The following is a 27,069-nucleotide window of genomic DNA, read 5'->3' on the forward strand; positions in this document are numbered from 1 at the left end:
GCGAGTACACCGCCTCTTCGTGAGAGCCCCATGCGTGGTGCAGGTAGCAAGTGGAGGTGGCGCACTTGAGCGCGGTGTTTCTCGGGCCGCTCGCTCTGCACCTGAGCCACGCCCACACCCATGCTTTGTGGCCTAGTCTGCAGAATGATAGAGTCCATAGAGTCCATCGTTCAAGCCACAGAAGCACTTTGTGGCACCTCAAACTACCTCAGCCACTACAGCAGGGCTGCGAGCACTCCAGCGAGCGCCGCAGTCGTGCCAAGAGTGAACGATTGGCGGGCGTCTAAAGCCAGTGCCGCAGCCAGAGGAACCACGGGCGGGAAAGCACCAACCACGCTGTCACCTCCTTCGAATCGACCTCCAGGGCTAGCAGGAGAGCCCACGCCCTGTGGGATAAGGCCATCTATCTTGGTTAGCGCCAGATCACCCCGCTTCCCAACGTACCGCATTCCCGACTAGTCCGGCAGTCTGTGCACTTTCGGCCTATGGGGCAGCATCCCTTGTCTTCCACTCAGGAGGTCGAGGTGTAGCACGTCCCGGAGACGCCTGACGTCAGTGGGCCTGGGCTTGCGCCGCATGATTGACTCACCACAGCAGACTTGATATTGCTTCGACGCACAGAAATTCGTACCAGGGCATAATAACATTGTATCACTGGGGCAACACTTGCCTTCGCCAGCGCACACCCCTTGAGCACAGTAAGTGCCATCTGACGTCAACGGAAGCCGATTTGCAGGACGCACCGTCGCAGCAAGAAGCTTCCCGATACATATAGTTTGGGATGCAACTCTCGCCGCACCGTCTCTCTCTGGATTTGCAGTCACCGTTCTCGTCCACTTGGCGCCCAACAAGACTGTGAGTGGCGATCGCGTCGGTCGCATTAACCTGTTCGAAGGGGAGAAAGGGAACAAAGTCGAGCTGGGGCCGCGCAACGGCTACGGTCGCAACAAGGAGTGCGAAAGTGAGGAGCCTCATAGCGATTACGACGGAGGTGAATGAAATGGAGGGTTTCAGTTCTGGAGCGAAGTGCAGTCAGTTTATAAGAGCGGCTGCAGAGTGTGAACCTCCCCACATGTAGCGGCGGATGACCACCCAGACAACAGCGCCAAGACAACTGTCGTGAAGGGCGGTGAGCGCAATGCGTGCATGAAGAGAGCAATCAGAGTCACGGGAGGCAGAGTCCTGTCGGGATGCACTCTCCGCAGTGCCTGAAGCTCGCCCTTCATCAAGTCTGTCGGCCTCATGCTTACGCTTCCGGCGGAAGTGTACAGTAAATGGTTCCGAGCACCGCTTGGGGCTTCAAACTCAGGTGCCACAAGCTTCGATGTTCAATGCATGTCGATGTTTCCCATCTCTGTTTGGGGCCGAGATGTGGCTTGTGTTGAAGCACAGTGATGAGTTAATGGCCTACTGGGGCTGTCAACCTCTGCATGCTTCAACGGCCGACCCTTAGGCTTTCAGGGTCGTGGCCGACTGTGAGCGAGCTTGAACAGCCGACTGTTGATATTTGACGACAACATGTGCCTCAAATCAACCTTGCTCACGCCCTGACAAGGGGCAGCTCCATAAACCTGCTGGAGTACTGCTGTGAATAACTGGCGCCCTGCGTAGCAGGCGAGGCGGGAAGTGCGGTGCATGATTTAGTTCGTTAGAACCAGGTAATTATCATCCCATGACGTCCAGAAATGTTGCGCCCGGGGGCTGTTGATCAGCTTAGCATTCCACATCTTACTCCGTTGAACCACAGCAAAATCCTGATCCACAACCGATGCCGTACATTGCGACTAGAATGACGCTGCCAAGCGAGAGTGCTAGGTGAGGCTCTCGTTGCTGTTCAAGCCTGCAATGGCGCTGCCGTTCTACGCATGGAGGTTTGCCCGCTGTTGGGCTAATTGAGTTGTCCGCGTTCCCGCCCTCCAGCGTTGCACCATCAGCTCCGTCGCCAGTGGAGCCGGTCGAGGCTTCCCGGTGAGGCGCCATCGGCCTGGGTCCACCATCCTGTCTCTCCACGGTTGCCACGCGAGCATGCAAAGCACGTCCGGTCGGCCGGGCGGCAGCCGCCGTTCGGACGAAACAAACTCTTGGCTTCCAAATCCATTGTGATCTGCGTTCAGCTTCCCCGCACCCTCGCGAACCATGGCAACAAATAGCGGCCTCGGCAGCGCAGAAGGTGGTGTCGGAACACGCCGGCCAACCGGCAACAGGTGCTGCCGCCCCCCCACACGCAGTTGTGCCTACAGCACAAGCCGTCCGCTGTCAGCTCAATCTCTAGACTACAGTACTGCACATAGTTGCAGCACACCGAGCCAGGAGCGATGCAGCCGACGTCGTCACACTGCTACCAGCCGCTGGAGCACTCATGGGGCTTGTACCGGGAGACTGTCAGCTCTACAGTCTAGTTAGCCATCATGACCGGGCCAGGTCGAGAATCCCGAGTCGGGGGCGCGTGAGTGCGAGTGTGGCCGCTGAGACAACGGCGAAAATGAATGTGAGTGTGATAAATGCTGAGAGTGAAGTGGGGAGCCACGCCGCAACTACGCAGTACGAGTCACCCTTTTCGAAACACATCCCCCACTGCGTCCCACTGAAGTCCCCCCGGACCCGGTTGGTGTTGGTGTACTCCCGAATGAGCGGAGTACTCATCTTTGCTATATTGGCCCTCATCGCCGCCTCGAATGAACATTGCGTGGCAGCGCTTTAGCACGGGCCGTACGTGCGATCGCCTGGTCTGCTAGAAACTTTCTCCTTGCAGAGTTAGCAGCAGCCGCTGACCGGCGCTGAAGTATAACGCAGCCATGTAGCGGGATGTGCTTATCAGAACGGATGAGCAGTACCCTCTGCGTACAGAACGCCGATAAGCCTTGATGCCAGAATGCAAACTGGTGTTTGAATGCGGGCATCACATGGCCATCGAGTTTCGTGAGTCGAATGAGCCGACAATTCAGTTGATCTTGTGTGGTTTCGGCATCAATAATCTCACACGAAGCACGTTGGCAACGTGGTGTCTAGATAAACACGCGTCGAAAGCCGCAGGCTTGCCTCCGACATTATCATACTATGTTTACTTCGTTTGTTCAATTTCGCTACAAAGCAGAAGTTCTTGTTTAGGCGGAAGCGAAGCGCCCGTCTGAGCGGAGACGTCGGTGCTCCTCGATCTACACCACATCTCAAAGAAGGAGAGGTAGGATCACGCCGGCGGCAGCCATGAGTCCCGGGACAGCTCGCGTCGCGTCACCGCTCGAGCCGTTGCCGCCGTTGCCGCCGTTGGAGCTTCCCGACCCTCCCGAGTTGCCTGAGCCAGAGTTGCCATTACCCGAGTTTCCAGAGTTTGGGTTGCCGCCAGTGTTCGAGTTACCACCGGTGTTTGAGTTTCCACCTGTATTCGAGTTGCCTGTGTCGGAGTCGCCGGTACCCGAGTTGCCAGTGCCCGAGCTGCCAGTGCCCGAGCTGCCAGTGCCACTGTTGCCAGAGCCGCCCTGGCCACCAGCGTCATCAGGAGCTCACGTCAGCTGGGCCGCTCCAGAACTCACTGCAAACGTTCTTCGAGGACGCAGGGCAGTCGGAGCACGTCCTACCCAACGGGCAGCATCCGCCCCCGGGAACGCAAAATGTGTTGGCTGGACACGTTCCGTCACGATCTGTTATTAGCTAAAGGTCATCTTGCCGAGGAAGAGCCACATGCTGATGTGAAACTTACCTTTGCAACAAGTGCCCCCCTGTTCAACGCAGTACCGCTTACTGGCATTAGCGCGCTGTGTAGTCTGCACACACCCAGGGCATGGCGTTGGGAAGCCTTGCGGACAGCAGCCCTGGCCAATGATACAAGTCGCCCCCGCGGGACAGTTGTTGCCGTCTACCATCAGTCAGGCCAAAGAAGGACTTACCGGGGCAGCACACCGTCTGAGGTGGGTTGCACATGGACGGTCCGCAGTTGGACCAGCCCTGGGGACAGCCACCCTGGCGCTTAACAAGGCTAGGAAGCAGGCTTGTAGTCATGTTGCGGAATCCGAACGGGTTGCCAAGGAACAAGTCATAGTCAAGCTGTCGGGGGACCGCGCCGGCAGCGGCCGCAGCTATCAGAGTGAGGCTTGAGGCAATGGTGGACAGCTTCATTGTCAGCTGAAAAGGTGCATGTTGGAGACCAGCAACGATTGAAGCACCTCTATATATCTGTTGGGGCAGTGGTGTGCCACAAGCACGTCGTACGCCGCGTGACCGCGGGAGGAAACCTAAGTGAGCACTTCCCTGCGAAGTGGGGCGAGCGCAACGTAGTGTGCGCTCTTGACAAGTGAACACAACTCCAGATTCCTACGGAAAGGTAGCAAGTCGTACTGCTGCTACCTCGCTTACTGCCACAGTGCCTGTGGCAGATGAAACGATGCGGGATATTCTCTGTGGGCACAGCGCCATAAGCTTACTCGGTTCCGCGCCCGTTAAATCTCTAATTTTGGACATTGCCCACGATCCGCAGCGCGTCTGTGCTTCTCTTTCGAAAGGGCCATTCGTGTCATCAAGCTTAAGAGCGCGGTCATGTTGAGTGCCCGTGGGATACGCGCGCGGCTTTTCGTGCCTGGCGTCGTATCTGTTCAGTCAGTGTCCAGCGCAGCATCATCCACTCAGTGATTCAGTACAGTGAGCGGCAGGGCGCAAAGAGTGGCAGTGTGCTGGGACTAGGTTGCTCCCGGCCATCCGCGTGCATCCCCCAGGCAGGGACAATCATTGCACTCACCAGAACTTACACTGCATTCCAACAGATATATCACAGGTATATCTTCATCGGCAGTGCACGCTCTGCCTGGCTTCTGACTGTTTGGACGAGTCCTGACCTCGGTCAGTCACCGAGGCGCAGTGACACATGATAAGCATTCATTCGTAATCACCCATGCCCTGTGCTAGCACTACAACTCCCGGACGTCTTTCGACAACGATTTAAACAACCCTGCTAGCTTACTCTCCAATAACCTACTGTCTGAACAGACGTGCGCACCTAGGACGTCGCGACCGACCCCGAGTTGTCGGCGCACGACCAGAGCTGGCCAGCAGAGCCCGCATTGATCATGGCCACAACGGAGCCGTACGTTCCGCCGATAGTCATAAAGATGCCCGCAAGGAAGACAAAGCCCGCCCAGGCTGCACCGAGGTGGGACTTCATGGTCTTGTTGGGGTTGCCCCAGTAGTTGTCCTTGAGCCACATGAGGCCCATGGGACACACGGACACGAAGCAGCCGAAAAGGGCGCCCACCAGCGAGCAGAGGGTGCTGAAGATGGGGATGGCGGAGGCAATGATGTACGCAATGATGGTCACGCCGCCAGTGCAGCTGAACCACGTAATCCAGTGACGCTTCGTGTTCGTGGCCAGGTGCTTGGTACCGCGCAGCGTGCGGACGAAGATGTACTTAGCTGCCACGTGGGCGTAAATGCACAACGACATGGCGAGGCCCGGAATGGCGATGCCGTAGCTACTGTCAGCTGCTGCTCTCACACTTTTGAAACCGGAATCAGCTCTCGCCAGCCTCTTCGTGTGTAGATCTTTCCGCTCCCTGCCGTGCCACCGCCGCACTCACCAAATGCGCTTGAAAAGAACACCGGCAGAGCCAGGCGCGGGCACAGCCACGTACTGACCGCAGTAGTAGTAGATGACGGTGCCGACGAGGACGAGGAACGCAGTAGCGAGACCCTCAGAGATGAGCATGCAGCGGGTGTACGCGTGGGGGTTCTTCATCTCGGCAGCGATGGAGAAGAACGCGGGGATGGCTGCTGTCGAGAAGACAACGGTCGAGACGCCACTCAGAGCGTCGGCCACGGAGGGATTGTTGAAGATCTTCAGGTCCTTGTCCCACGGTCCGGTCTGGGGAGCGGCGGCGGGGCGGTCCTGAAGCGGAACCACAACAACCATCATGAGGAGCGCGGCCAGGATGGAGATCGCGCCCACCCACGACAGCCACGAAACTTCCTGCAGAGTTTTGATCGAAGTGAGCGCGAAACCGAGGACGGCCGCCACAGCGACGAACACGGCCGTGCACGTCGCGTGCAATGAGATAGCGTTCAGTGCTGTGGAGACGGCAAGAATGGCGGAGCCAGCGATGAAGATCATGTCTGCGAAGCGTCAGCATGCTGCACGACGGGTTTGCTTGTAGGGGAGGTTGGGGCGCGTAAAGAGTGAACTTGGCATGCCACGCGCCTAGCCGATCAGGAACAGGATGGAGTGGAACCAAATGGAGTAATCCCACGATATCCTCCGTACCCCCGGTAATCTCTTGGCACAACTCACAGAGGAGGAACGCGATGCTGAGGAACTCCTCGCCAACACGGCCGTAGAGCTTGCGCCCGACATCAGTTACACCCCAGACGTCGGGGTGGCGGAGTTTTGTCTGTCCAACCTGCCAGTTCGCCCAGGTCATCATGATCTGTCGTCAGACCGCGGCACGATCGCGGTAAGACTCACCTGGATCATGATGATCACCATGATGCCGGGCACCAGGCCGACAGCCATGAAAACGAATGGGATGGACAGAATACCCAACCCGATCATGGCTTTTGTCATGATCACGATGGCGCCGAGGTCGCTGAGCTGCCATTAGCGCTGAAGACGAACAAATCCTGAGGCGTGCGCGAGGGCCGGTTGTGGAGCCTACAGCTACTGCTCGCCTCCCAGAGAGGGGGGTCCTACTCACACCGCGGTAGTTGGGCCCGTCCTCATTGATGTCGCCGAACACCTCGTCGTGCAGCTTCACGTTGCCGGTGAAGCCCTTCTCGCGGTCGTCAGAGGAGGCCGAGCGGACCTCCACATTATGGTACTTCTCGTGGGCTTTGTCGTGATCGTATGCGGACATGATGATGGAAGTGGTCGCCGTGGAATTGGTAGATAGCGAAGGATGAGAGGACAAGTTGTGTCATCGCGAGCGCCTTTTGACCAGGTGGGCCACTGGCCAGAGATTGCCCGCATCAGTGGAGTACCCCAGACCCCAGATGTGATTGCTCCTGCGGCCCTACCCCGCCCCGGGAACCCTGTGACGATACCGGCGGGGTGGGCTGGCTCTGATACGGATGCAATCGCCTGATTACCCATTCTCCGTGCTCGGGAGACCGCGTCGCAGCGAAATGCGCGTTGCAGGGGCAAAATCGCCGAGGGTAGGGCGCTCGGAATACTCGGCATTGCGTACGGCATTGTCCGGGGATGGTGACGGGCGTTTGGTTGGCGCGGCGTCGGCCCTGTCGTGGTGGGCTAATGGACCGACGTCTGGGAGGTGACGCTGTTTGAGGGTGTTTGGCGCCAGCCCAGCGGACCAACCAGACAGTCCGCGGACCATTTTTAACAGTGCCTCTACCATCATCCGTGACGAGCGAGGTACACCGCCTCAGGGCCCAAGTTGTCGGAGACCAAGCCAAGGCAGCGGAGCAACCCATTGTCTCCAACCCAAAGCGACGATCAGGCTAGGTCTTAACCCCGCACACGCCGTAGAGTGTCCCCTCGGCTTATGCGGTAGTGAGCTAACGCCCTCGTCTCCCGTTGCATTGCTCCGTCGCTTGCGGGTCCAAGAGCGGATATCTCGCGTGGCGGCAATCGATAGCGGTTGATCCGCGTTCAAGTTGATCCGCCGCACTGCGGGCCTGCCACTTAGGGTCAGATAAGTGAGCATGCCGTCAGCCACTCGGACGTCGGACACAACCGAAAGCATTCCCACCGCTACGGGTCAAGTGATCATGAGCTGAGCCCACCACGTCCACCTCCTCCAGCTGTCAGATCGAGACCAGGCAAGCGCCCACTATCGTCGACAACGCCACTGCTGTGAGAAGATGCCGGTTTACCGCAAGCGAACATGGGCGCGATAAGTATGAGCGGCTGTGACAATCACGAGGCTCTCTCCCGACCCCGAGCCGACAGATCTCCGACTCACCATGTCCAAGACACATGTGACTGTGTTGGGGGCCGGCGTCGTCGGCCTCGCGTGCGCCCTCGAGCTCTCCGCGTGCGTCCCTCGCTAATCGCGCTGACACGCAGCTTGTATGATGTGACGATCGTTGCGCGCAACATGCCCGGCGACCCGCTCGCCCCCGGATGGGCGTCGCCGTTCGCGGGCGCCAACCTAGCGCCCGTGCATCAGTTCGAGGAGGGCGTGACGGAGCAGCATGTGCGCATGCAGAAGCAGTGCTTCGACGAATTTTTCAAGCTCGCCGACGCGTTTCCCGAGTCAAGTGCGCGGCGCACACCCGCCTACGAGTATCAGGAGAAGTTGAAGAGCTGCAAGGATGTATGGTTCAACGTTCTTCCAAACGTGAGTAATGGGCACTTCAGAGCGTGGGGAGAGTCTGTTGCGACGTGGCCCCGGTGGCGATCTCGGAGAACGGCGGAATAGGGCGGTGCTCTGACACCAGTTTCGCGAGCTGACGGCAACCGAGCTCTCCGACGCCAACTGCACCGGCTCGGGCTGCTTCTACACGACGGTGATGCTCACACCGGACGTCTTCTTGTCCTGGCTAAGGCGACGATGCGAGGACGCGGGGGTGCATTTTATGCGAGCCGAAGTCGCCAGTCTGCGAGACGCGGCGGCGCTTGCCCCCTGCGATGTCATTGTGAACGCAAGCGCTCACGGATCCCGCACCCTTGCAGATGTGCAAGATGCGGCGTGTGTTCCCGTCCGCGGACAGCTCATGCTTTTCCGCACGCCGTGCGAGGACATCCACATCCGCTACGGCGCAGATTGGACTGACTACACATATGTCCTGCCCCGGGGTGATGGCACTGCGATTATGGGTGGGACGAAGGGGTTTTACGATATTGACCCGAATGTACGTCCTGAGGAGGCAGCGGATATTCACCGACGCAACCGCCTCATGCTGCCCAAATATGTTCCGCCGACGCTCGGGGAGATCGACCTCGTTAAGCACCAAGTAGGCATCCGACCTGAGCGCGAGGGCGGGCCACGCGTGGAAGGAGAGATCCTCCCGTCTGGTCTGCGGGTCGTGCACACCTATGGGCTCACAGGCGGCGGCTATCTCTACTCTTTTGGAATGGCGAAGGAGGTCAAGAAACTGGCGGAAGGGTTCGTTAACTCGGCCGCTGCTAGACTTTAGCTGGATGATTATATACGAATAGGATGGCCAGCAGGAAGCACCATCCCGGGTATGCAAGGCTCACCTTGGTCCAAGTGCTGGGGAGACCGTCACACGTTTGATTGCATGAGGACCTCCGTTCAGCTTCTCGACTTGTCTCGGCAAATTTAGACACCCCTGCCTAATGTGTCACCCTGTCATGTCCTCATATGCAAAATATCGAGAGCATTCCACACCGAGGGAGTGAACGTAGATGCATGCAGTGCAGAAAGTACAGTCGAATTCTAGGCCTCCTTCAGCGGCGCTAATCCGATACTGGCAATAACTGCTGTCAGCCTGGTTCAACTGACTTGACTTACAAGCCTCAAGCTCGTCATCAACACATCGCCCAAAGTCGTCCTGCACAACATGAAAAATCAAGGGGTCGAGCTCGAGCGCAAGCTCGGGACCAGGGAGGGTCTCTGCAACTTCGCGGGCTTCATCGAGCGTTGCGGGGAGGCGGCGCTCGTCCTCGCCTAGTCCGATGTTGGCGTGCGGCGAGAAAGACTGCAGTAGCTTTGGCGACACGTTCGCCCCGCTCTGCCGGACAACCTGGTGGCCGGTTCGTAGGAGCGCGGAGCTTTCATCGTCACTTCCCCCGTCCGCGCCCTGTACCATTGCCTGTTGCGCCCGCGCGAGCACCCGACGAAGCATGGGAAGATCCTCACGCCCCCGAATTCCATCAGGGAGCCGTGTGGCCAGCGCCACCCCGCGCTCTGCCTGGCTCAAGGCCGCCGGCGCCAACGATGAGCGCGGCGCGCGCATCGCCACCCCGGCAAAGTTGATCGTGCTTGTGAATGCGTCAAAGAAGAAGATCCAGAAGCGCGAGGCGACGGGTGTGCTGAGCTCCAACGCGTCCTCGAAAATGTTGAGGATCGCGCGGCTCGCATCCAGTTCTGCAACATAGCTGAACTGGAAGGGCGAGGCGAGCGGCTCTGTGGGGTAGTCACGTAAGGCGCGCGCAAAGTGTGCGTGGTGCAAGAAGTTGTAAGACACATGTACTAGCAAGCGGATGTAGAGCTGCTGCCATGCCGCGAAGGATGCGCCCCCACCCACAGGTCCGGCGTATCCCGCTTTAAGCTCCGGTGCGAGGTCACACTCGAACTCGCGGATGGCGTGATGTAGGCGCATGGTGTCAGCATAGGGCACCGGCCGTGTCGTGGTCTGCTGGTCGTTGATCTGTCCCATGATTCGGATGAGACGGTATTTAGCGTCGTTGAAGAGAGTCTGCACTCGATCACCGTCGTGCGATGCAGTTGGAAAGCGCGCATCAATCGTTGCGTCGGTGATACATCGAGGCCTTCCCTGCGTCAAACTCTGAAGCACGTCCTCGGTTTGAATCTGCGTCAGATTCTCGAAGCGGTCGTGGCCTCACCTCCCAGAAGACGCGGCGGCGTAGATCGGACACTTCGGGGTCGAATCCCCACTTTGACCCATCGCGGTGCAGCCCAAGCTGTTATCAGCTTCAGCGGTCTTGTGTTTGCTCACAGACTGTGCGCATCGCGCGGCAGTGCCTAGCGTCGTCCAAAATGTCCCGAAAGTGTACGGGTGGGTGCAGTTGGCGAGATAACGGCTCATGAGCGTGATGCACTGCACGAACGCCATCGACCCGCTGGGGTCGATGTTGAGGGCCGCCCGAGCAGCCATGAAAAGCTTCTCAGCCTCGGCGTTATACGGAGGCAAGTCGAGGTCGGTGGATGCGCCGATCGACAAGATTGTGAGCACAATGGCGGCCTGCTGGTTGTCGGTCGGAGTCAGGGTATAGCACGCGTCCATCTCGGCGGCCACTCGTCCGCGCTCAACAATGTCGTTCATGAATGACGCACACTGAATCAGCAACCCACGAGTTGTCCTCACCTCAAAGTAGATTTGAAGCCAGCGCTCGCCCAGAGCGCGTGCAGGAAGCTTGCCCAACAGGATGTCCGTTAGACCCCCGCCTCCGCCAACGAAAGGCGCAACAAGGCGCATGTCTGCCTCTTCTCGCCCCTGCTGTCAGTACGGCGATGTAAGCACTCACGATAAGATAATGGGTGGCAGCACTTCCATAGAATGTGGAGCGGCCCCCGTCGTCCACGGACAGCAGCGCATCGTCACCAGGCTTGCCACCCGCCTCCTCCTCCACAACTTCAGAGTCGCGAGTGACGGCGGGGCTGGCAGTAGATGGGCGCGGTGCGCTGATCGCAGCTCGCACGGCTTCTATTTGAGCCTCGAGCTCGGCGATCCGCGCCGTCAAGATTTCAGTAACTGCCGAAGGTGGGGTCGGTGCGAGCCGACGGTCGGATGTAGATGGGATGCCGGCACGCGTTGCGCCGATGGCCGCGCTGGGCACCTTGCCCGGGCACAAGCTGGGGTCAGCTGCATAGAGGTCCGGTCCACCTCACTGAGATAGGCCACGGCGGCGGCAATGTGCGCAGGGGAACTGCCGGTCACATCTAATGTAAGCGGGATACGGGTGCGGCCCACCTCCACTTCATGCGGCGACATTCGAGGCAGCTGACGATGGGCTGGTTGCGGTTACCCCCGCGGTTGCGCTTGGGCGTGTCGCTGTCCTCCTTGGGCATTGCTGAGCGGTGTACGCCATGAGTGGAGAGTGTTCAAGGAGTGGGATGTGGAGTGCGGAAATGGAAGGAGAGTGTGGTTTCCCGATATCGGCAACTCGGGTCGTGAATCTCCGCCCACGAGTTCCTTTCCGGCATCTTGCAATCGTCCAGCTCCCGGCCCACCTCTTCAGGCTCCACGCGCTCCATCACACATCCGCTCACACCCTCACGCAAATGTAGTAAAAAAACCAAGTGAGCCGCTGAGGTCCTGGAATAGCGAGCAATGCATCTCCGACTCCGACTGCAGCCTGATTACAACACGCCTTGGGGGACGACCATCGAACCTCCGTCGACAGGAATGACCGCACTAGTGTCAGCTTTATCACCATACTCGGGCCCCATCTCTCTCAACCTTTCGCGCGGCTCCGCTCTCAGAGCGGAGCAACGGAGCAACTCTCCGCTGTCATAAGACCACCGCGTTTTACCGACGGTTACCGGTATTCGCCGAGGTTTCTCCAACTCTGACACTCACCCAGTCGTCCACGCGCCAGCCCGGCTGGCAAGGTAGATGCAGGTCCCTGCGATATCCGCGGCGCTTCCCAGCCGGCGGAGGGGCACGCCTGCGGCGATCTCCTCGATGCTGTTGTCGAGGCTCTCTGCCAACATGTCGGTTGGGAACGCGCCGAGCGCGAGCGTGTTTACGGTGATTCCCCGCGGGCCGAGGTTCAGCGCGAGGTGCCGCCCAAGGTGGTGCAGCGCCGCCTTGCTCGCGCAGTACGCGTAGCTCTCATTGCCCGTCACGCTGATAGCGTACATGCTTCCAATGTTTACGATGCGACCAGTGCCGGCAGCCGCACCGGCCTCGAGCAGTGGCGAGAGGGCCTGTACCAGAGTGAAGACCCGGCGGACGTTGAGCGTCATCAAGTCGTCCCATGCCTGGTCGGAGTGTTCAGTTAACGGGGCCTCGTATGTCCGTCCCGAGTTGTTCACCAAAACATGCAGGGAGCCCTCCTTTTCTAGCTCGCCCCTGACCCGCTGGCACTCGTCGTAGCTGCTCAAGTCGGCGGGTAGGGATACGCACTGGCCCGGCCCGAGCGCATTGAGCTCCGCTGCAGTCTCATCGCATGCCTTGGTGGTGCGCGACGAGATGTAGACCTTCGCGCCGTTTTGGACGAACCCGGTCGCGATCTGGCATCAGGTCATGGAGATAAGCCTCCTCACCATCTTGCCCAACCCGCGCGCTCCGCCCGTCACCAGAACCACCTGAGGTCAGCATGAGCTCAGCTAGCAGGGGGATCGTTGAGAGTGACTTACGGTGCCTCGAGGTAGACCGAAGAGGCTCTGGACGTCCAACGTGGGCGTCAATTCGGTCGCGGTCATGTTGCGATAGATGCAAATGTCAGTACAGTGGTCAAGGGTGACGCCCCGGAGGAGGCAGATAGCGTGCGGGGATGCGGGGTACGGTCAAATCGAGAACTCTCTGAGGAAAGAGCTCGTATCAGTCCGTATCGGGGAAGCGAGACACTGGGATTCTAGGGCTCCGCCGACACGACAGCCGGCGCGGCTCCCGCCGGAATTGTAACGCGGCTTCGGCATTGCTGAACACAGTTGCATCGCCGACACTTCCGCGACCCTTGTGCCCACTCTGCGATTACATTCCTCCAGCATGTCACCTGACAGCTGATAGCACTCCGATGTCGGATGACCTGAATGGCACAGAACGCTGCTAATCTTGCAGCAGAACACAACCACGACAGATCTCCTTTACAGACACAGGCCTCTGTCCATCTCTTCTCTGACGCTGAGTGTCCGTGGCGCCACCAGTGACATCGACCACGTGAGCTACACATGGTTGGCGGCCAGCACGTGGTATCCTTTCACGTGACTTTTCGTCTCTTTCATTCCGACTGTGACGTCAGGAGCGACCAACATGTATATCTTCAAGTCTTTTAAACTCTGCCAGCCGTCGGCAACGACGCCACTCCCCGCCAAGCTGTGGCCAAAGAGTCGGTGCGATTTCAGGCCGATGACTGCCGGGGCAACAGTGATGGGGGAGCGACGACTTTTGCGGTGCATAGGGCAGATTCGGTTGCAGCTATATTGCTCATCTTACTGCTGATTCTTTGCATGCATCCCCTAACGGAGTAAAGTTCTGCCATTCTTACAATAACGCTCACCTCCCCCAGCTCCGATCCCTCTCTCTCTCCCCACTCTGCACCTCTCCTCCGATCACCACTTCAGACCACACCCATCATTCTCTAGACGCGCTCGACATGGTTGACCACGTCCTTCTCGCCGCTCCCGCGGCTGTTGACGGCCTGAAGCTTGTGCGTCCCGCGGGTGCGCTCCTCCTCCGCAGCCACCCGCTTTTCCATCTCTTCGCGTGCCATGCGGCGCGCGTCCTTGCGCGGGTAGTCGAACAGCATCGTGACCTCCTCAAGTGGCAGGCCGCGCGTGTCAATGAGGTAGAAGTAGAAGTAGATGACGTAGGCAATGTTGATGAAGACTGCTGTCAGCACATTCTGGAGCTCTCGTAGGCAGGGTGACGTACTGTAAACAAGATAGTAGCGCCACTTGATGCGACCCAGAGCGATGGGGTTGACGAACTGGTTGAAGCTGTTAGCGCCGACTTGGCAGGCCGTGAAGAGCGCGAGACCCTTTGTGCGCAAGCGGAAGGGAAGGATTTCGGTGGGGTAGTGGAACTGAAGGATTTGCCAGGCAATGTCGTAGAAGCCTGGGCGTCAGCTAAGAACTGCAGAACCACGAACCGTAGAAGATGAAGAGGAAGGGGACGGTAGCCAGTCCAATGTTTGCGTTCTTGACCGTGTCCTTCTGGAAGGTGGCGGACAAGGACGTGATGAGAACCAAACATACGATCATCCCGCCGTGCGACGTGAAGAAGCTCACACGACGGCTGATCTTGGGCACAAAGAAGGCAGCGGTCTGGCAGATCACGACGTTCCACATGGCCAAGCCGGCGTTGAGCGAGCATGTCTGCACCGCCGAAGTGACGCCGACGGACCGAAGGACTGGGGTGAGGTAGCTGATATCAGCGAGGTCTAGCGCTGTAGCGTACTAGGCAATAAGGGCATTACCCAGCCAGTTGGTACCGAAGGCGATGAGGACGACCATGCACGTGCGACGGCGGTTTCCGGGAGTCTTGATGAGGTCGCGCCAGTGCGTGTCCTTCTCCTCGCCTTCCGACTCGAGCGCGACAATGATCTCGTTGAACTCGAGCTGGACCATCGGGTCATCCTCTTTGCCGTTGGCGTGATACTTGGCCAGAACGCGGAGCGCTTCTTCTGGACGACCTTTGCCGACAAGGAAACGCGGCGACTCGGGCGCAAGGAACGTGATCAGGATCACCAGGAACGGGACAAATGCCTGAAAAATGCAGGGAAGGCGCCACCCCCAGTCGCCCTTGATATAGATCCCGCCGAGACACAACCAGGCGCTGATCGTTGAGCCCACAAAGTACCACCCATAATACGATGCAGCCATCCGCTCACGGATGCGTGGATGAGCTAATTCGTTCAGAAGGGGGGCCGCGCAAACTTTGGTCATGGCGCCGCCAGCGCCGAGGAGAGCACGTCCGCCGATGAACTGGCCGGTGTTCTGGGCCAGGCCGTTCAACAAGCCGCCCGCAACGATGAGCGACGCTCCAACCCAAATAGCCGGACGGCGGCCAAAGCGCTGCGAGATCCAGCTCGATATGAAGACGGTAATGAGTGCTGGGAAGAAGAGGGACGCCGCGATGAGGCCCAGCCACATGTCCTTGGGGTTGTCGAAGAACTCGTTCCATTGGGGGATACTCTGCAGGGCGCTGAGCAGGCTTTGGTCATAGCCAATGTAAAACACGCAAAGGCAGCATCCAATGCAGTGCAGCACGTTCTGGCGCATGCCCTTGTCGCGCCACCATTGCGGATGGGTGTTATCTGGGGTTAGGAAGAGTCGGAAGGCATGGGTGGGCATAGCGGCTCGCGGAGCAAAGCGCCACCTTTCCTTCACTCACTGGGCACCATCAACAGATGGTTCGTGGCGATAGCCATGGCGAGAGGCGTGTGGGGGAGGGACGTGTAGGGGAGAGGAGGGAGGGGGAGGGGGGGGGGCGGGGGGGGAGCAACGGTCGGGAGAAGTGCCGTGAAGACGAGGAGACGGTCTTTTAAGAGGCGCAATAGGCGCCTCGGCCAGAATCAGTCTGCGAGCGTGTCAGACCATAGTTCCCCACAGCCCATCGCGGCATTGCACGGGTAGTCGCGCTTGTCGCAGGAGCTCGGCAGGACCTCGCATGAGTAAATGGACGCGAGCTGAAGCGTGAGTGCAGCAGAAGACGGAGTCGGCTCGTGCCTGATATTGAGAGGCTGTATCATTAACGCCACCTCCACCTGCTCGGCATCTTCGTGCCGAACGCCTCACCTCAGCTGCCCATCTGCTACAGCTGCTCAACATCCCCTATCACATGCCTGGTGCACCTGCGCTTCCCCACTTCCCACTCCGCGGCCCCGCGTCCGTCTAGCCTGTCCATGCGTCATGCACAAATCAAGGGTCGCGGCCGGTCTTGTCACGACACCGGCTGGACCACCTAGGACGAGTTTAACGGCCGACTGACTCCTCGGTGTTGGACACAAGCGACCGTTTAATTTCGAGAGCGCCCTGCGCGGCCAGACCTTTGGTGGGCACGAAGCTGATGTGCAGCGGTCAAGTGGGCTTCCTCCCACTGATCACCAGTCGTCGTGACGTGGGTTGGCCGTGCCAAGAACGCATCGGCCCGGCGCGGTTGGCGGCGGATATCAGCGGTTGCGCATCTCCCAGTTTAACAGTGAGCCCCTCGCGGTCGCAGCGTGGGAAAGGTCTCATGAGCGCAGCGTTTGGTCGACAGACGCCTTGCGAGCAGCACAGGGGTGTGAACAGAAAGACGATGCAACAGAGGAATACAAACACGAGAGAGAAGCATATGAGGCCTGGGCGCTGGGCGACTTCATGACGAAAAACACCGATGGAAGGCAGAGGTGACCACGTGCGGCTGCCACGTGCCAAGAGGGGGATGCAATGCCGGTACACCTGTGACGCCGATGTGCTCGACGCCGCAGGGCACCGTCGCCGCAACCTCGACGCGGCCGCACTGGACTCGTCCACCGTCATCACTCCCTCGAACCAGACTCCTGGTGCCAGAGACCGAAGTGGCAGCCCGGGCCCTGCGGGCCGGCCCTACACCCTCCCTGCATCTCCGACCAGCTTGACACGGCCAGGAGTTGATTCTTGGTTTTCAGCTCAAGGTCTGCTACCGGGTAGACGGGGCATTGCACTAACAGAACCCGAACGGGAAGCAGGGATGGCGGGGACAAAGTCTACATAGGCAACCCCATACAATGGGCAGAGACCTAAGCAGATGACTGAATGTGAGGCGAACAAAGGACAGTACATGAGGTTGAACGCCTCGGGCGAGCACAAACAAGTCTTGACAAGCCATTTGTGAGAGTGTGGTGATGATCTGTAAAAAGATGACAGAGGATATGTACAGAGATGTACAATGAAGATGTATGAGCAGTACAATGCAGATAAAGACATCGCTACCGAGTATGAGAGGGCAATCGTCATGGCCCGGTCTACCGACCCATGACCTTTCGCGGAGATCCCCTTATGTCCGTTACCACACACACGGAGATCACCCACACCTCTGCTACCTCCACTCTCTCGCTCGACCGATACTCATCTGACCACTCCGATCGTGGGTCGGGCTGACCTATGTCGCCCCTTGCCGGACCTATGGTTCACCTCGCTCAGTTGACCAACCAAGCCACTGCCCCGGTCGAACCCTCAACCTGGTGACAGCTGTCAGTCGACCTACTCGCCTGACACTCGGCCGCCCGATCGGGCCCCCGTCTATAGTTGCCTATTGTAAGGGCCCGTCGTACGGGGTGACGGGACCGGCGAAGTACGAAGTCCGAACGGGAAGCGGAGGCGGAGTTAGGGGGAGAACGCACGGGGGTTGACCGATGCTGCTATTCGGACAACCCTCGGAAGAACAGTGGAATCACAAGGATAACAGAATCGACACGGGCGACCGGTCGGGCTACAAGTCTTATATAGGCAACTATAGGAGGGGGCCCGATTGGTCGGCCGAGTGTCGGGTGAATAGGTCGACCGGCAGTGGTCGCAAGGTCGAGGAGTCGACTGAGGCGGTCAGCCGGTTGGTCGACAGACGAGGGGGACCGTATGTCCGACGAGGGTCGACGTAGGTCGACCCGCTTCCGAGCGGGGTGGTCGGACGAGTATCGGTCGAGCGGGGGAGTGGAGGTAGAGGAGATACGGGTGATCTCCATGTGTACGGTGGCGGACATACGGGGATCTCCGCTGAAGGTCATGGGTCGGTAGACCGGGCCATGACACCTATTTAAGACTTGTAGCTTAAACAGTCACCCACGTTGATTCTGTTATCCTCATGATTCCACTGCTCTTCCAAGGGTTTACCCGAACACCAGTATCCGTCAACCCCCGTGCGTTCTCCCCCTAACTCCGCCTCCGCTTCCCATTTTGACTTCGTACCTCGCCAGTCCCGTCAACCCGTACGACAGGCCCTTACACTTCCCCCGCACACAAATGTGAACACTCTGCTGAGACCTCTTGAGCTTTGCTGACAGTGAATAGATGCCTCCCAAGCATACAGTGAGGGATGGTATGACACTTGCTGAAAGGATGGCCACGCGTGGCGTTTCGCAAGCGCAAATCACAAAGAGGGCGCGCCTCGAACGTCCACCCGTCAACCCCCTCAGCCCCGTACAGGCCATCTACCTGCAGCTCATCAAGCAGTGGTATGGCCAGTTCATCCAACAACTCCCCCCGGGCACCGGGCACAAGGTCCAGGGGGCACATTTCTACTCATGGGATGAGGCAACTGGTCCAATGGCGCCGACATGGCAACCGAAGCATTTCAAGCCGCTTCTTGCCATCGCCGCTAACCGCCAAGGAGAGTCGGGGCAGGCGATTGCCGAGCGCACGTTCTACATCAGTGTGTTCTATGTCCTGCAGCTGTACGACCGCGCCCGTCTCGTTGCCGGATGTCCACCCCTGACATCCGACGCGAAGGTTTCCGTCTGGGACATCGCTCGCGCAAGTCTCGGCGCTGCACAAGCACCGAAAGGACGTTAAGCCGCGCGCCCACCTCCGTCGGGAGGGCATCGTGGCGACGATGATCTCGAACGTGCCGAGCGCATGCACTGGCATGCGGTGCATCCTTGCATGGGTAACCTACATCTCCGTCGCGGCAGGTACTGGCTTCCGTGCAAGCTCGATGATCGCCCTGCCTGCCGCATGTGGTTCGTTGCCAGAGACCTGCAAGGGCCCTCGGTGGCGCGACGTTGTGATCTGGATCATGGAGGGACAGGAGGGATCCGGGACTATGATGGAGTGAGAATACAACAAGTATCAAGAGTGAAGGGGAAGGGATCTGTCACAAGAGGCCATCTGTGACGATCCGAACGACAACGACTACCGAGCACCGACTACATGTGCCAACCACGTGGCAGCCACCACACGATAACCACGCATCCCAATTGCAAGGCGCTCCACAACTCATAATGACGTCGGTACTGATCGGTACTCATATCGGCACCGCTCACCTCGTATCGTCACATATCCGGCGACGTCTAGGATCTCTTCCCCCCAACTCTTGATACTCGTCGTATTCTCATCCCATCATAGTATCATAGTCTTATTGCACGCTTATCACAGTTGTCGACTTTGAGTCATTGGGGTGGTGGAGCGGCATCCGGTGTATGGTGTGACGATCCGAACGACAACGACTATTGACCAACCGACTACACGTGTCGGCCACGTGGCAACCACCACGCGGCAACCACGCATCCCGATCGCAAGGCGCTCCACATCTCATAACGGCGTCGGTACCGATCGGTACCCATGTCGGCACCGCTCACAACGTATCGTCACATATACGGCGACGTCTCAGGATCTCTTCCCCCAACTCTTGATACTCGTCGTATTCTCACCCCATCATAGTATCATAGTCTTATTGCACGCCTATCACAGTTGTCGACTTCGAGTCATCGGGGTGGTGGAGCGGCATCCGGTGTACGAACACCTTTGTGCTCAACCACTCCCCAGCCTCCACCTTTCCATACGGTGCAGGGCCTGACAGATACGTCGACCCTAGCCAAACACGAGGGCGAGAGGCGATTGGACGTAGATTATGAATGTGCTGATCTGTGAGCAAGTGTGGAGGTGATGGACATGAGGGTGATCTCAATGTGGTCGGTTGGCGGACATATAGGGGATCTCGGTGTGAGGTCATGGGTTGGGCAGACTGGGCCATGACAAGCAGTTCGACCTCGGGTACCGTATTTTGTCGGTACGCTCGCTCATAACTGATCAGTACCGATGGCAAGTTGACTGTGGAGCGTACACGTGGTAATCACATGTTGCAATCATGGTGGTGATGTGTGGCTGTATGCCACATGTTGCCAGTAGCTTGGTCGTAGTCTGTGTTCGGATCGCAAAAGCAGCGCAGAGATAAATACACACACACAGTAGGGAAACGATACGCAGTACCTAGTTATTGTCATTGACCTTGTGTGGGTGATGCCACAATCTCCTCCACCTCCCTCCCCGACACCAGCCCAGTCCCTGCACCCTCCCTCGGCTTGGATCTGGTCTCTCGCCCTCGGCGTTGGGGCTCTGCACCACCCTCTACGCTCCCTCGTGGATCCTCTCCCTGCGCAACCGTCTTTGTCCTCGACTTGAGAAACCCTTCTGGGAGCCCCTCTCCGCCGATGACGCCGACGTACCCGCCAAGCTTCTTCTGTTCCGCCGGTCCCAGCCTCCGCACAATCCCCTGCATGTCAACAATGTGCAGGGATCGCGTATTGTGGAGGTGGGCCCATTGCGGCACTGACTCGAGCACATGACAGTGTATGCGCTCAAAGTTTTTCCAGAACGACACGGCGCCCTTGACGCGCGTGAGCTGTCGCGTCAGTGTATGCCGAGGAGGGGGATTCACCATGGGGCCCGGCGGGAGGGATTGAGTAAATTCCAGGCGGAGGATGGCGCGGGACACCGGGCGGCGCCAGTCAAAGGCGCGCAGGAAAGCTAGGTAAGCTTTGAGAATGTCCCTGTCGACTTGAAGCTGTGGGTGGGCGACATTCTTGCGTTTCGGCTGCTGGCGAGTGACGGGAGTCCTGCGCATGTTCCAGAAGTCTGGACAGCGTACCGAGAGCTCGTCGGCGTACAGATAGAAGAGGTCCGAGGGGGCGCGGACGTACACGCCAAGCTTTTGCTGCGGTTAGATCTCGGCATAATCGTGTGATCTGCGGGGAGTAGAAGAGAAGCAGCAACATACGATTTCGGGTGATGCTTGCTGCATAAAGTCCATAAACACGGCCGAGCGATGCGAGAAGCCGCTCAGATCTCGTCCTTCAAGGTACTTGCAGAACGCTTCCAGCACCGGCCGCTGTCGGGGAGCAAGTCCCCTCCCGACAACAAGAGTGGTGGTGAAAGGACGGATGTGAGGGGCGGAGCTTGTCGACGTCCGAGGCGCTCGCAGCGCGCCCAGCAGCGAATTCAATCTACTGTCAGTCCATTGTAAAGCGCGGTCTACATTAACTGTCTTGCTTCGGCCCCAACCGTTGCTAGGGGGACGCACCTCATATCGCGCAAATGTTGACATGACGGTGCCCAGCGATCAGCCGTAGTGACGAAAGATGGCTGGTCACGTGCGGTTGTATATCCGCCTTTATTTCCGGCATGCAGCCACCACGTGGGATATACACTTCACCCTATGACGATCACCCGTGTTTCAAGACAGACGACGCCGCCGACACACCCTGAGCGTCGACGTCCGTGACAGGCCTGATCAACAGCCCTAGTGCGGCGGAAATCCGTCACGGGAAGCGCAGCGCTGAACGGACGAGATGTTTCTTCGGAATCGGAGATGCACTGATAACGCGTATACGGGGTATGTGGCGCGCGCTTGCCATGTAGATCGTGTTGGCGCAAACCCAATGTCACGGCGAAGAGGACTGGAAGCAATGGGACGGAAACGTGCGCTGAACCTCTGCTCGCAAACCCTCATGCATGTCGTAATACAATCAAACCAAAACGAGTACTATAACAGTCCTAGATAGTGGAGCTTTTCGCTAGAACGCGACCCCGACCTCTGCGGCGGTGTCGTTGTGACGCGGCAACTGAGGCGGCATGCTCCAGCGATTGTTCGTGGCTGCCGCAATCCGCTCCTGTCCGCGGGCAGCGGCCATGGCGGCGGCGAAGCGCCGCTCCATCTCAGCCGGATCGACCGCATCTGGCTCCACCGGCGAGCCCGCGATGCCCCCAAATGTCGCACTGACTTCGGGATCGAGCGAGCACGCTTGCGAGCAGACGCTGTCCTGCCCCGTGCTCGCCGACTGGCTGTCCACAAGGTCAGGTACGCCGCCCGACGACCGCAGACTCTGGTGAGCCCCCTCCAACGCTGCGCCCTCCACGACGTAGTCAGACTCAGGCCCGATGTGGACCACCTCGGGGTCGATCACGACCGTCGCGCCGTCCCTGTCCTTGCGGTGCGCGGCAGGGATCTCGGGCATCTGTGACAGCTCGGCTGCAGCCTCGTCGCGCAGAACCGTGCGCACGTACCCCGACCATGTCGAGGTGGCCGAGATGCGGCGGAACGCCTTGTCGTCGCCTGCCGGCGCGAGGAGACCGCCCCGCCGAGCCGAGCGCTTGTTCCGCATCCGCTGCAGCTCCGCATCCCGGTCCTCCTGCCACTGGCGCAGTTCACGCGTCAACCGATCAATCTCCTCCCGCGCCTCCTCCTGCGCTAGCGTCGGTGCAGCGGGAATGGGCTTGCTTTTCGATGGCGCTGGGTGGTCGACATGGATGTGCTGCAACACCTCGTAACCCTCCATGTGATCTGCTGTCAGCGACCGATCCCTCTGTCCACTCACTGGCCATGGTGGTCATGCGGTGCGCAAAGTCGCACTTGTAACCTGGGCTAAGGATAAACTCGCCACCAAGTTGTGTCCAATGCCCCGGGTTTGCGATGGGCATGTGGAGGAACGCGTTCTTAAACCCAGCCACGGCCTGCTTCAACAGCGGCCTGTGGTTATAACCACCGCGTTCCGCATCCCTCCAAGGATACTTGAAGGGCAACACGCTAGCCTTTTTAATCATGCCCAGCAGGTTGTACAGACGTCGCGGGCCATCCGTGAAGAACGGGAACGGGCACTGGAATAAAGTTCGGTACGGCTTGAGGAGCTTCCAGTGCCCGGAGCCGATGACATACACCTTGATGTTGTGAGCGGCCAGGAGCTTGGTGTCGAGGGTGCTGATGCTTTCAAGTGTGTAATCTTGGCACGGCCCGCACCAGAAATGGCGGAGGAACACCAACATGACGCGCGGCGGGGGGCCGTTGCTCGGAGTGTCGTCCCATTTCGGGAACAGGTCCGAGAACGGGATGAGCTCGCCGTCCTCGTTACGCACCGAACACGTCCCCGCCTCCCAGAGGCGGCGCTGTGATGGCGGGCGCCAGACATCGAACACCTCGTCGATTTCGGGCTCGGGGGGGCTCAAGAGCGACTTGCGGAGATACGCTGCGTTGCAGACGTTGTACACCGACTGCGGGTCTGGGTCAACGTAGTACTCCTCTGCCTCAACGGCAGGAGGCAATGGGGGGAGCTTTTTGCCATCGCCCTTGCGCTCCTGCTCCTCGCGCTTGCGCAGAAGGTTGGTGAGCGACTTCTTGCGCAGCGGCACCTCGCGCCTAGGCTGAGACGTGCTGGTGGCCGCCGCCTCGTTCAGCGAGTCGACCGAGAAACGTGCCATCGGCTGCGTGAGGACCGCAGAGCGTAGCCCAGCAACTGCGTTACGATTTGCGTCGTCGGATCCGCCGCGGACGTGTGTTGACGTTTTGGCGTGGTCCTCGCTGCTTGCAGTGAGTGAGGAATGTGATCGCCCTGCGGCCGCGTTCGAGAAGAAACCCTCGCGGAGCTTGCGCGCGCGGTCCTCGGTCGTGTCGTCGTCGCGCGCATCGCATCCAAACGAAGTGCGCCCGAAGGGCGACGCGTCCCCGCGCATGCCGTCGTCAGAGTCGGAGCCGTCAGAGTCGTAGTCCGCCATGGCCGACGCCGTGGACGCGAGAGAGAACTGAGAGTCAACCATCGCATCGTTGCCGCGTGGTGACTCCTTGGGCGTGTGGTGGAATGATGGGGCGTGGCGGAGAGTGCTAGAGCCTGGAGAGTAGGGTGTGGACGGCTCAATGCGCTCTGTAGAGCTGCTGAAGCGTCCTCCGTTCGCGAGTGGTGGGGTTGGAAGGGGCATGTCCTCGTCCCACGCCGCAAGCGATTCTCGTGTGTGCACAGAGATGGCTTCCACACGCGGGACCAGCCTCGTGCTGTCAACACTGCTATTGGGAGTGTGCGAGGCGATTGAGTCGCCAGTAGGGGGCATCGCTGATTCCGTAGATGGAAAGGCCGGCTGCTCCAGCGTCGCAGTACTTGCCAAATAGCTATATCTTTCGGAGGGCTGGGCAGAGCCCCACACTGGGGCCAAAACCGGAAACCACTGCTTTGCGTGGCGCTTGACTAGTGTGTGGTCGGAGAACGATGTTGGCGTCGTGCCCGGTGGTGATACGGGTGTGACTGTGGAGGCTGGAAGGAAACCAACACTCTCGCCGGTCTCAGTTGACACAAGTGACATTCTGCTGCCTGCACCGTCCTCGCGAACTTGCCGCACCTCCATCCCACGAGCAGTGGGCGCGCGAGTTGCCACGAGCACCTCAGCATGTGGAGGCTGCGGAGACGGTGCGTCGGAGGCGTTTGTCGCGACCGAGGCCTGGGACGCAGACGCAAGCATTGTCGAGTTGAGCGAGGTCATCGACCCTGTACGCTCGTCGATCTCCTTGGGCGGCGGGAGCGGAAACTTGACGCACACGTCGGGCAGCTCACGGAGGTTGATGGAGCGTGAGCTCGTGACAGTCACAGTGCTGTCGCGGACATTGGAGACGTGAGACATTGTTGAGTCGCGCCACGCCGATGCCGGCGCGCCAGACAGTCTTGACATTGTGCGAGGGGAGAATCCTTTCAAGCTCGAATTCTGGAGAAGGTCGAACGTTGGAGTGGTAGGTGTGGGAGTGTGTTGCGATTGTGAGTAAGAGTACGAGTGCGACGAAGACGAGGGTGCCGCGTGGTGCGTGACAACCTTGTCGGACATGGCGGCGTCGACGCCTGGGAGGAGCGGAGGAGCGAACGAGGCCGAGTGACGGGGGGAGGATGTGCTGTATTCTGGCGCGAGTCTTGTAATGTGTATTGGGAGGAGTCTCGCTGGCTCTGACAGAGGCGCTGCCTCGGCCTCAACCTCTGGCTTTGGCGTGTTGGCCATGATGCCCGCCGTGCCGTTCTCGAACGACGAGGTCATGGTGTGGTGGAACGACAAACAGCTTAGTTTGCGTTCGGAATCGCACTACACCATCTGTCTCTGGATGGTGCGGTAGCAGAGGGTGAAGACTAGCGAGAGGGGGAGGGAGGCAGCAGGAGTGACCTGGGTGGAGGTTGTGCCAGTGGAGTAAGAGGGTAGGCAAGGCACAGTGCCGGAGGCGGAAGCGCTCACGGGACGAGCTTGCGATGAATCAAGCTCAGGTTGACGTCCCGGGCGGCGTTACCGTCCGTGTCGTACGGCCGGCGCTGCAAAGCCCGAAGCGTGCGGACAGAGGAGGAGGGCCGGCACACACGGCTGAACGTGCCTCGGTGTGGCTGATGGGATGGACGAGGATATGGAATCGCGGAAACGCAAGATGGCGAGGTGGAGATGATATCAGCGGATTGCATTGTCAAGTGGTCGGAGTGCGCTGCTGCGCGGATCTGGAGGCCAGGTCTCCGTCTCCCGCTGGCGTTGTTGGACTGGGACAAGAACTGGAGCTGAAGGCGTGCGGGGGCTCCCGCAGAGGGTTGATAGTGATTTTTCATCAGCCGGATTAAACGGTGGAAACGAGGGTACCCTGAGAATTCGAGGATGAGGTTGGTCTAGAATGTGGATAAGCGCAAGATTCTGGCTGGTGAGTCTCGGGTTAGCGGCACATGAGCAGAAGTGAGTAGCGAGCGCCAGGGTTGAGCCCCCGACGCGCACGGCAGAGTGAGCAATGTGTGACGGCTGTCGACGGTGGATGTGAAGTGTCAGAAAAGTGAAACCCTGCACGATGCCGGCCTTGCCACCGTGCCTCATGTTTCCGCTGTCCGAAATCCCTGCAAGTTGCCGTGGTGCGGCCCTCCCTCTCGTCATCGTCACTGCAACTACTCATCGCTGTGCACATAATCCTCCAACACCCAGTCCGCACGCAAGAACATGCACTGGAGGCTGGTACAGACCTTACCAGGGCAGCGGAGAATAAGTTCGCTGGAACCCGCAACCCCCAGGATGACATGCCCCTGTAGACCAGCGCCCCTAAATATGCCGGCACGAACAGGCCTGGGTCGCAGACGTGCCGTCGCGACCTGGCGACGGGCTGCGTGACGCTCACCTGCTTTACGTGGGAGCTGGTTCCTCCAGCCTGGCGGCCAGACCTTTGTTGACGGCTCTGTGCAGTCGAGTCACAAGTGTGTAGCATTCCAGCTCAGTGCCGGACGCAAGGCCACCAGGCCCGGCGGTGCGAGTGTTGATTCCAGCAGTCGCCGGCGGTGCGATGCGCAATATGGCGTACCATTTCGAATTCATGGCCGGCATGAGGTCATGGAGGGGCATGGCGAGTCGTGGATATGTTCACGATCCGCAGCGTATGCGAACCTGGCCTTTCGCATGCCGCGTTTTGGAAGAGCTAAAGTTCATTTCCCAGCGCAGATCTCGCGGCTAGGCGGCTAGGCGGGAGGCTTCCAGTTTCGGGGCGGACCTCAAGCCGCGCATGCTGTCATCTACCTGGATGTTTAATATGTTGGACGGCCTGCGGGGCAGCGCGCAGAAGCTATGCTGTGATCATGGACATAACCTGCCATCGTGGCAAGCATAACCCTGTCGCGGTGGTGAAAAGCGGCAGCGTTGGTCTGAGATGGTGGCGGAATCTGGCTCACCATCAGAGCTCTTTCGCTGGCGGCTTATTAGGTTGATTTCACGCCGTGACGAGGGGGTGTTGGCGGACAATTGATACCAGACTGGTGCAATTGTGCAACGCGAGATAGGAACAGACGTGAGGGGTGTGGACCAAGTCTGAGCAGTGGGATGGGAGTCGCATCGCCAAGCCATCGTGCGGAAGCGATTACGAGCCTGGTCCGTGTCAAGCGGAGGCGCACAGACACAAGACACGGAGCGTATTTCTCAGCAAACAATGCCAGCGGAGGAGCAAGTTAGGATGTCCGCAGATGAGCACAGATGAGCACAGATGAGGAAGCAGGCGTCATGTTACCGCTACTGCAGAAGTTAGCTCGTCGACAAGAAGTGAGACGATACC

The 27,069-nt window shown here is 59.2% G+C and overlaps 10 protein-coding genes across 10 annotated transcripts; 2 read left to right on the top strand and 8 right to left on the bottom strand.

Moving 5' to 3' along the window:
* Nucleotides 1-3,167: 3,167 nt before the first annotated feature.
* COLE_05765 (uncharacterized protein) lies at nucleotides 3,168-4,113 on the bottom strand (the record flags this gene model as incomplete). Its single annotated transcript, XM_018424774.1, has 5 exons — nucleotides 3,168-3,499; nucleotides 3,531-3,638; nucleotides 3,698-3,738; nucleotides 3,772-3,853; nucleotides 3,885-4,113. 5 exons carry the CDS (start codon nucleotides 4,111-4,113, stop codon nucleotides 3,168-3,170), a joined length of 792 nt encoding a protein of 263 aa, XP_018280315.1.
* An 874-nt stretch (nucleotides 4,114-4,987) lies between these two features.
* On the bottom strand, nucleotides 4,988-6,833 carry COLE_05766 (uncharacterized protein; the record flags this gene model as incomplete). Its single annotated transcript, XM_065626435.1, has 5 exons — nucleotides 4,988-5,459; nucleotides 5,565-6,099; nucleotides 6,272-6,407; nucleotides 6,446-6,571; nucleotides 6,675-6,833. 5 exons carry the CDS (start codon nucleotides 6,831-6,833, stop codon nucleotides 4,988-4,990), a joined length of 1,428 nt encoding a protein of 475 aa, XP_065482246.1.
* Nucleotides 6,834-7,899: 1,066 nt separating this feature from the next.
* COLE_05767 (uncharacterized protein) lies at nucleotides 7,900-9,075 on the top strand (the record flags this gene model as incomplete). Its single annotated transcript, XM_018421259.2, has 3 exons — nucleotides 7,900-7,970; nucleotides 8,003-8,276; nucleotides 8,377-9,075. 3 exons carry the CDS (start codon nucleotides 7,900-7,902, stop codon nucleotides 9,073-9,075), a joined length of 1,044 nt encoding a protein of 347 aa, XP_018280313.1.
* A 263-nt stretch (nucleotides 9,076-9,338) lies between these two features.
* Nucleotides 9,339-11,654, bottom strand: COLE_05768 (uncharacterized protein; the record flags this gene model as incomplete). The annotated part of the gene is made up of 8 exons (XM_018422617.2): nucleotides 9,339-9,379; nucleotides 9,414-10,434; nucleotides 10,469-10,546; nucleotides 10,582-10,920; nucleotides 10,951-11,079; nucleotides 11,111-11,438; nucleotides 11,475-11,525; nucleotides 11,557-11,654. 8 exons carry the CDS (start codon nucleotides 11,652-11,654, stop codon nucleotides 9,339-9,341), a joined length of 2,085 nt encoding a protein of 694 aa, XP_018280312.1.
* Nucleotides 11,655-11,945: 291 nt separating this feature from the next.
* COLE_05769 (uncharacterized protein) lies at nucleotides 11,946-13,013 on the bottom strand (the record flags this gene model as incomplete). Its single annotated transcript, XM_018425254.1, has 4 exons — nucleotides 11,946-12,000; nucleotides 12,166-12,821; nucleotides 12,855-12,896; nucleotides 12,948-13,013. 4 exons carry the CDS (start codon nucleotides 13,011-13,013, stop codon nucleotides 11,946-11,948), a joined length of 819 nt encoding a protein of 272 aa, XP_018280311.1.
* Nucleotides 13,014-13,891: 878 nt separating this feature from the next.
* Nucleotides 13,892-15,682, bottom strand: COLE_05770 (uncharacterized protein; the record flags this gene model as incomplete). The annotated part of the gene is made up of 6 exons (XM_018425253.1): nucleotides 13,892-14,139; nucleotides 14,185-14,367; nucleotides 14,402-14,465; nucleotides 14,508-14,676; nucleotides 14,710-15,568; nucleotides 15,646-15,682. 6 exons carry the CDS (start codon nucleotides 15,680-15,682, stop codon nucleotides 13,892-13,894), a joined length of 1,560 nt encoding a protein of 519 aa, XP_018280310.1.
* A 1,953-nt stretch (nucleotides 15,683-17,635) lies between these two features.
* Nucleotides 17,636-17,998, bottom strand: COLE_05771 (uncharacterized protein; the record flags this gene model as incomplete). Its single annotated transcript, XM_018427142.2, has 1 exon — nucleotides 17,636-17,998. The coding sequence occupies one exon, from the start codon at nucleotides 17,996-17,998 to the stop codon at nucleotides 17,636-17,638; it is 363 nt and encodes a 120-aa protein (XP_018280309.1).
* A 331-nt stretch (nucleotides 17,999-18,329) lies between these two features.
* Nucleotides 18,330-18,782, top strand: COLE_05772 (uncharacterized protein; the record flags this gene model as incomplete). Its single annotated transcript, XM_018425252.1, has 1 exon — nucleotides 18,330-18,782. The coding sequence occupies one exon, from the start codon at nucleotides 18,330-18,332 to the stop codon at nucleotides 18,780-18,782; it is 453 nt and encodes a 150-aa protein (XP_018280308.1).
* A 1,426-nt stretch (nucleotides 18,783-20,208) lies between these two features.
* On the bottom strand, nucleotides 20,209-21,293 carry COLE_05773 (uncharacterized protein; the record flags this gene model as incomplete). Its single annotated transcript, XM_018427143.2, has 3 exons — nucleotides 20,209-20,922; nucleotides 20,986-21,211; nucleotides 21,244-21,293. The coding sequence occupies 3 exons, from the start codon at nucleotides 21,291-21,293 to the stop codon at nucleotides 20,209-20,211; spliced, it is 990 nt and encodes a 329-aa protein (XP_018280307.1).
* A 1,511-nt stretch (nucleotides 21,294-22,804) lies between these two features.
* Nucleotides 22,805-23,170, bottom strand: COLE_05774 (uncharacterized protein; the record flags this gene model as incomplete). The annotated part of the gene is made up of 1 exon (XM_018420065.2): nucleotides 22,805-23,170. The coding sequence occupies one exon, from the start codon at nucleotides 23,168-23,170 to the stop codon at nucleotides 22,805-22,807; it is 366 nt and encodes a 121-aa protein (XP_018280306.2).
* Between the last annotated feature and the right edge of the window lie 3,899 nt (nucleotides 23,171-27,069).

The sequence above is a fragment of the Cutaneotrichosporon oleaginosum genome, assembly GCF_008065305.1.
Source record: "Cutaneotrichosporon oleaginosum strain ATCC 20508 chromosome Unknown ATCC20508_contig05, whole genome shotgun sequence".
Taxonomy (NCBI): domain Eukaryota; kingdom Fungi; phylum Basidiomycota; class Tremellomycetes; order Trichosporonales; family Trichosporonaceae; genus Cutaneotrichosporon; species Cutaneotrichosporon oleaginosum.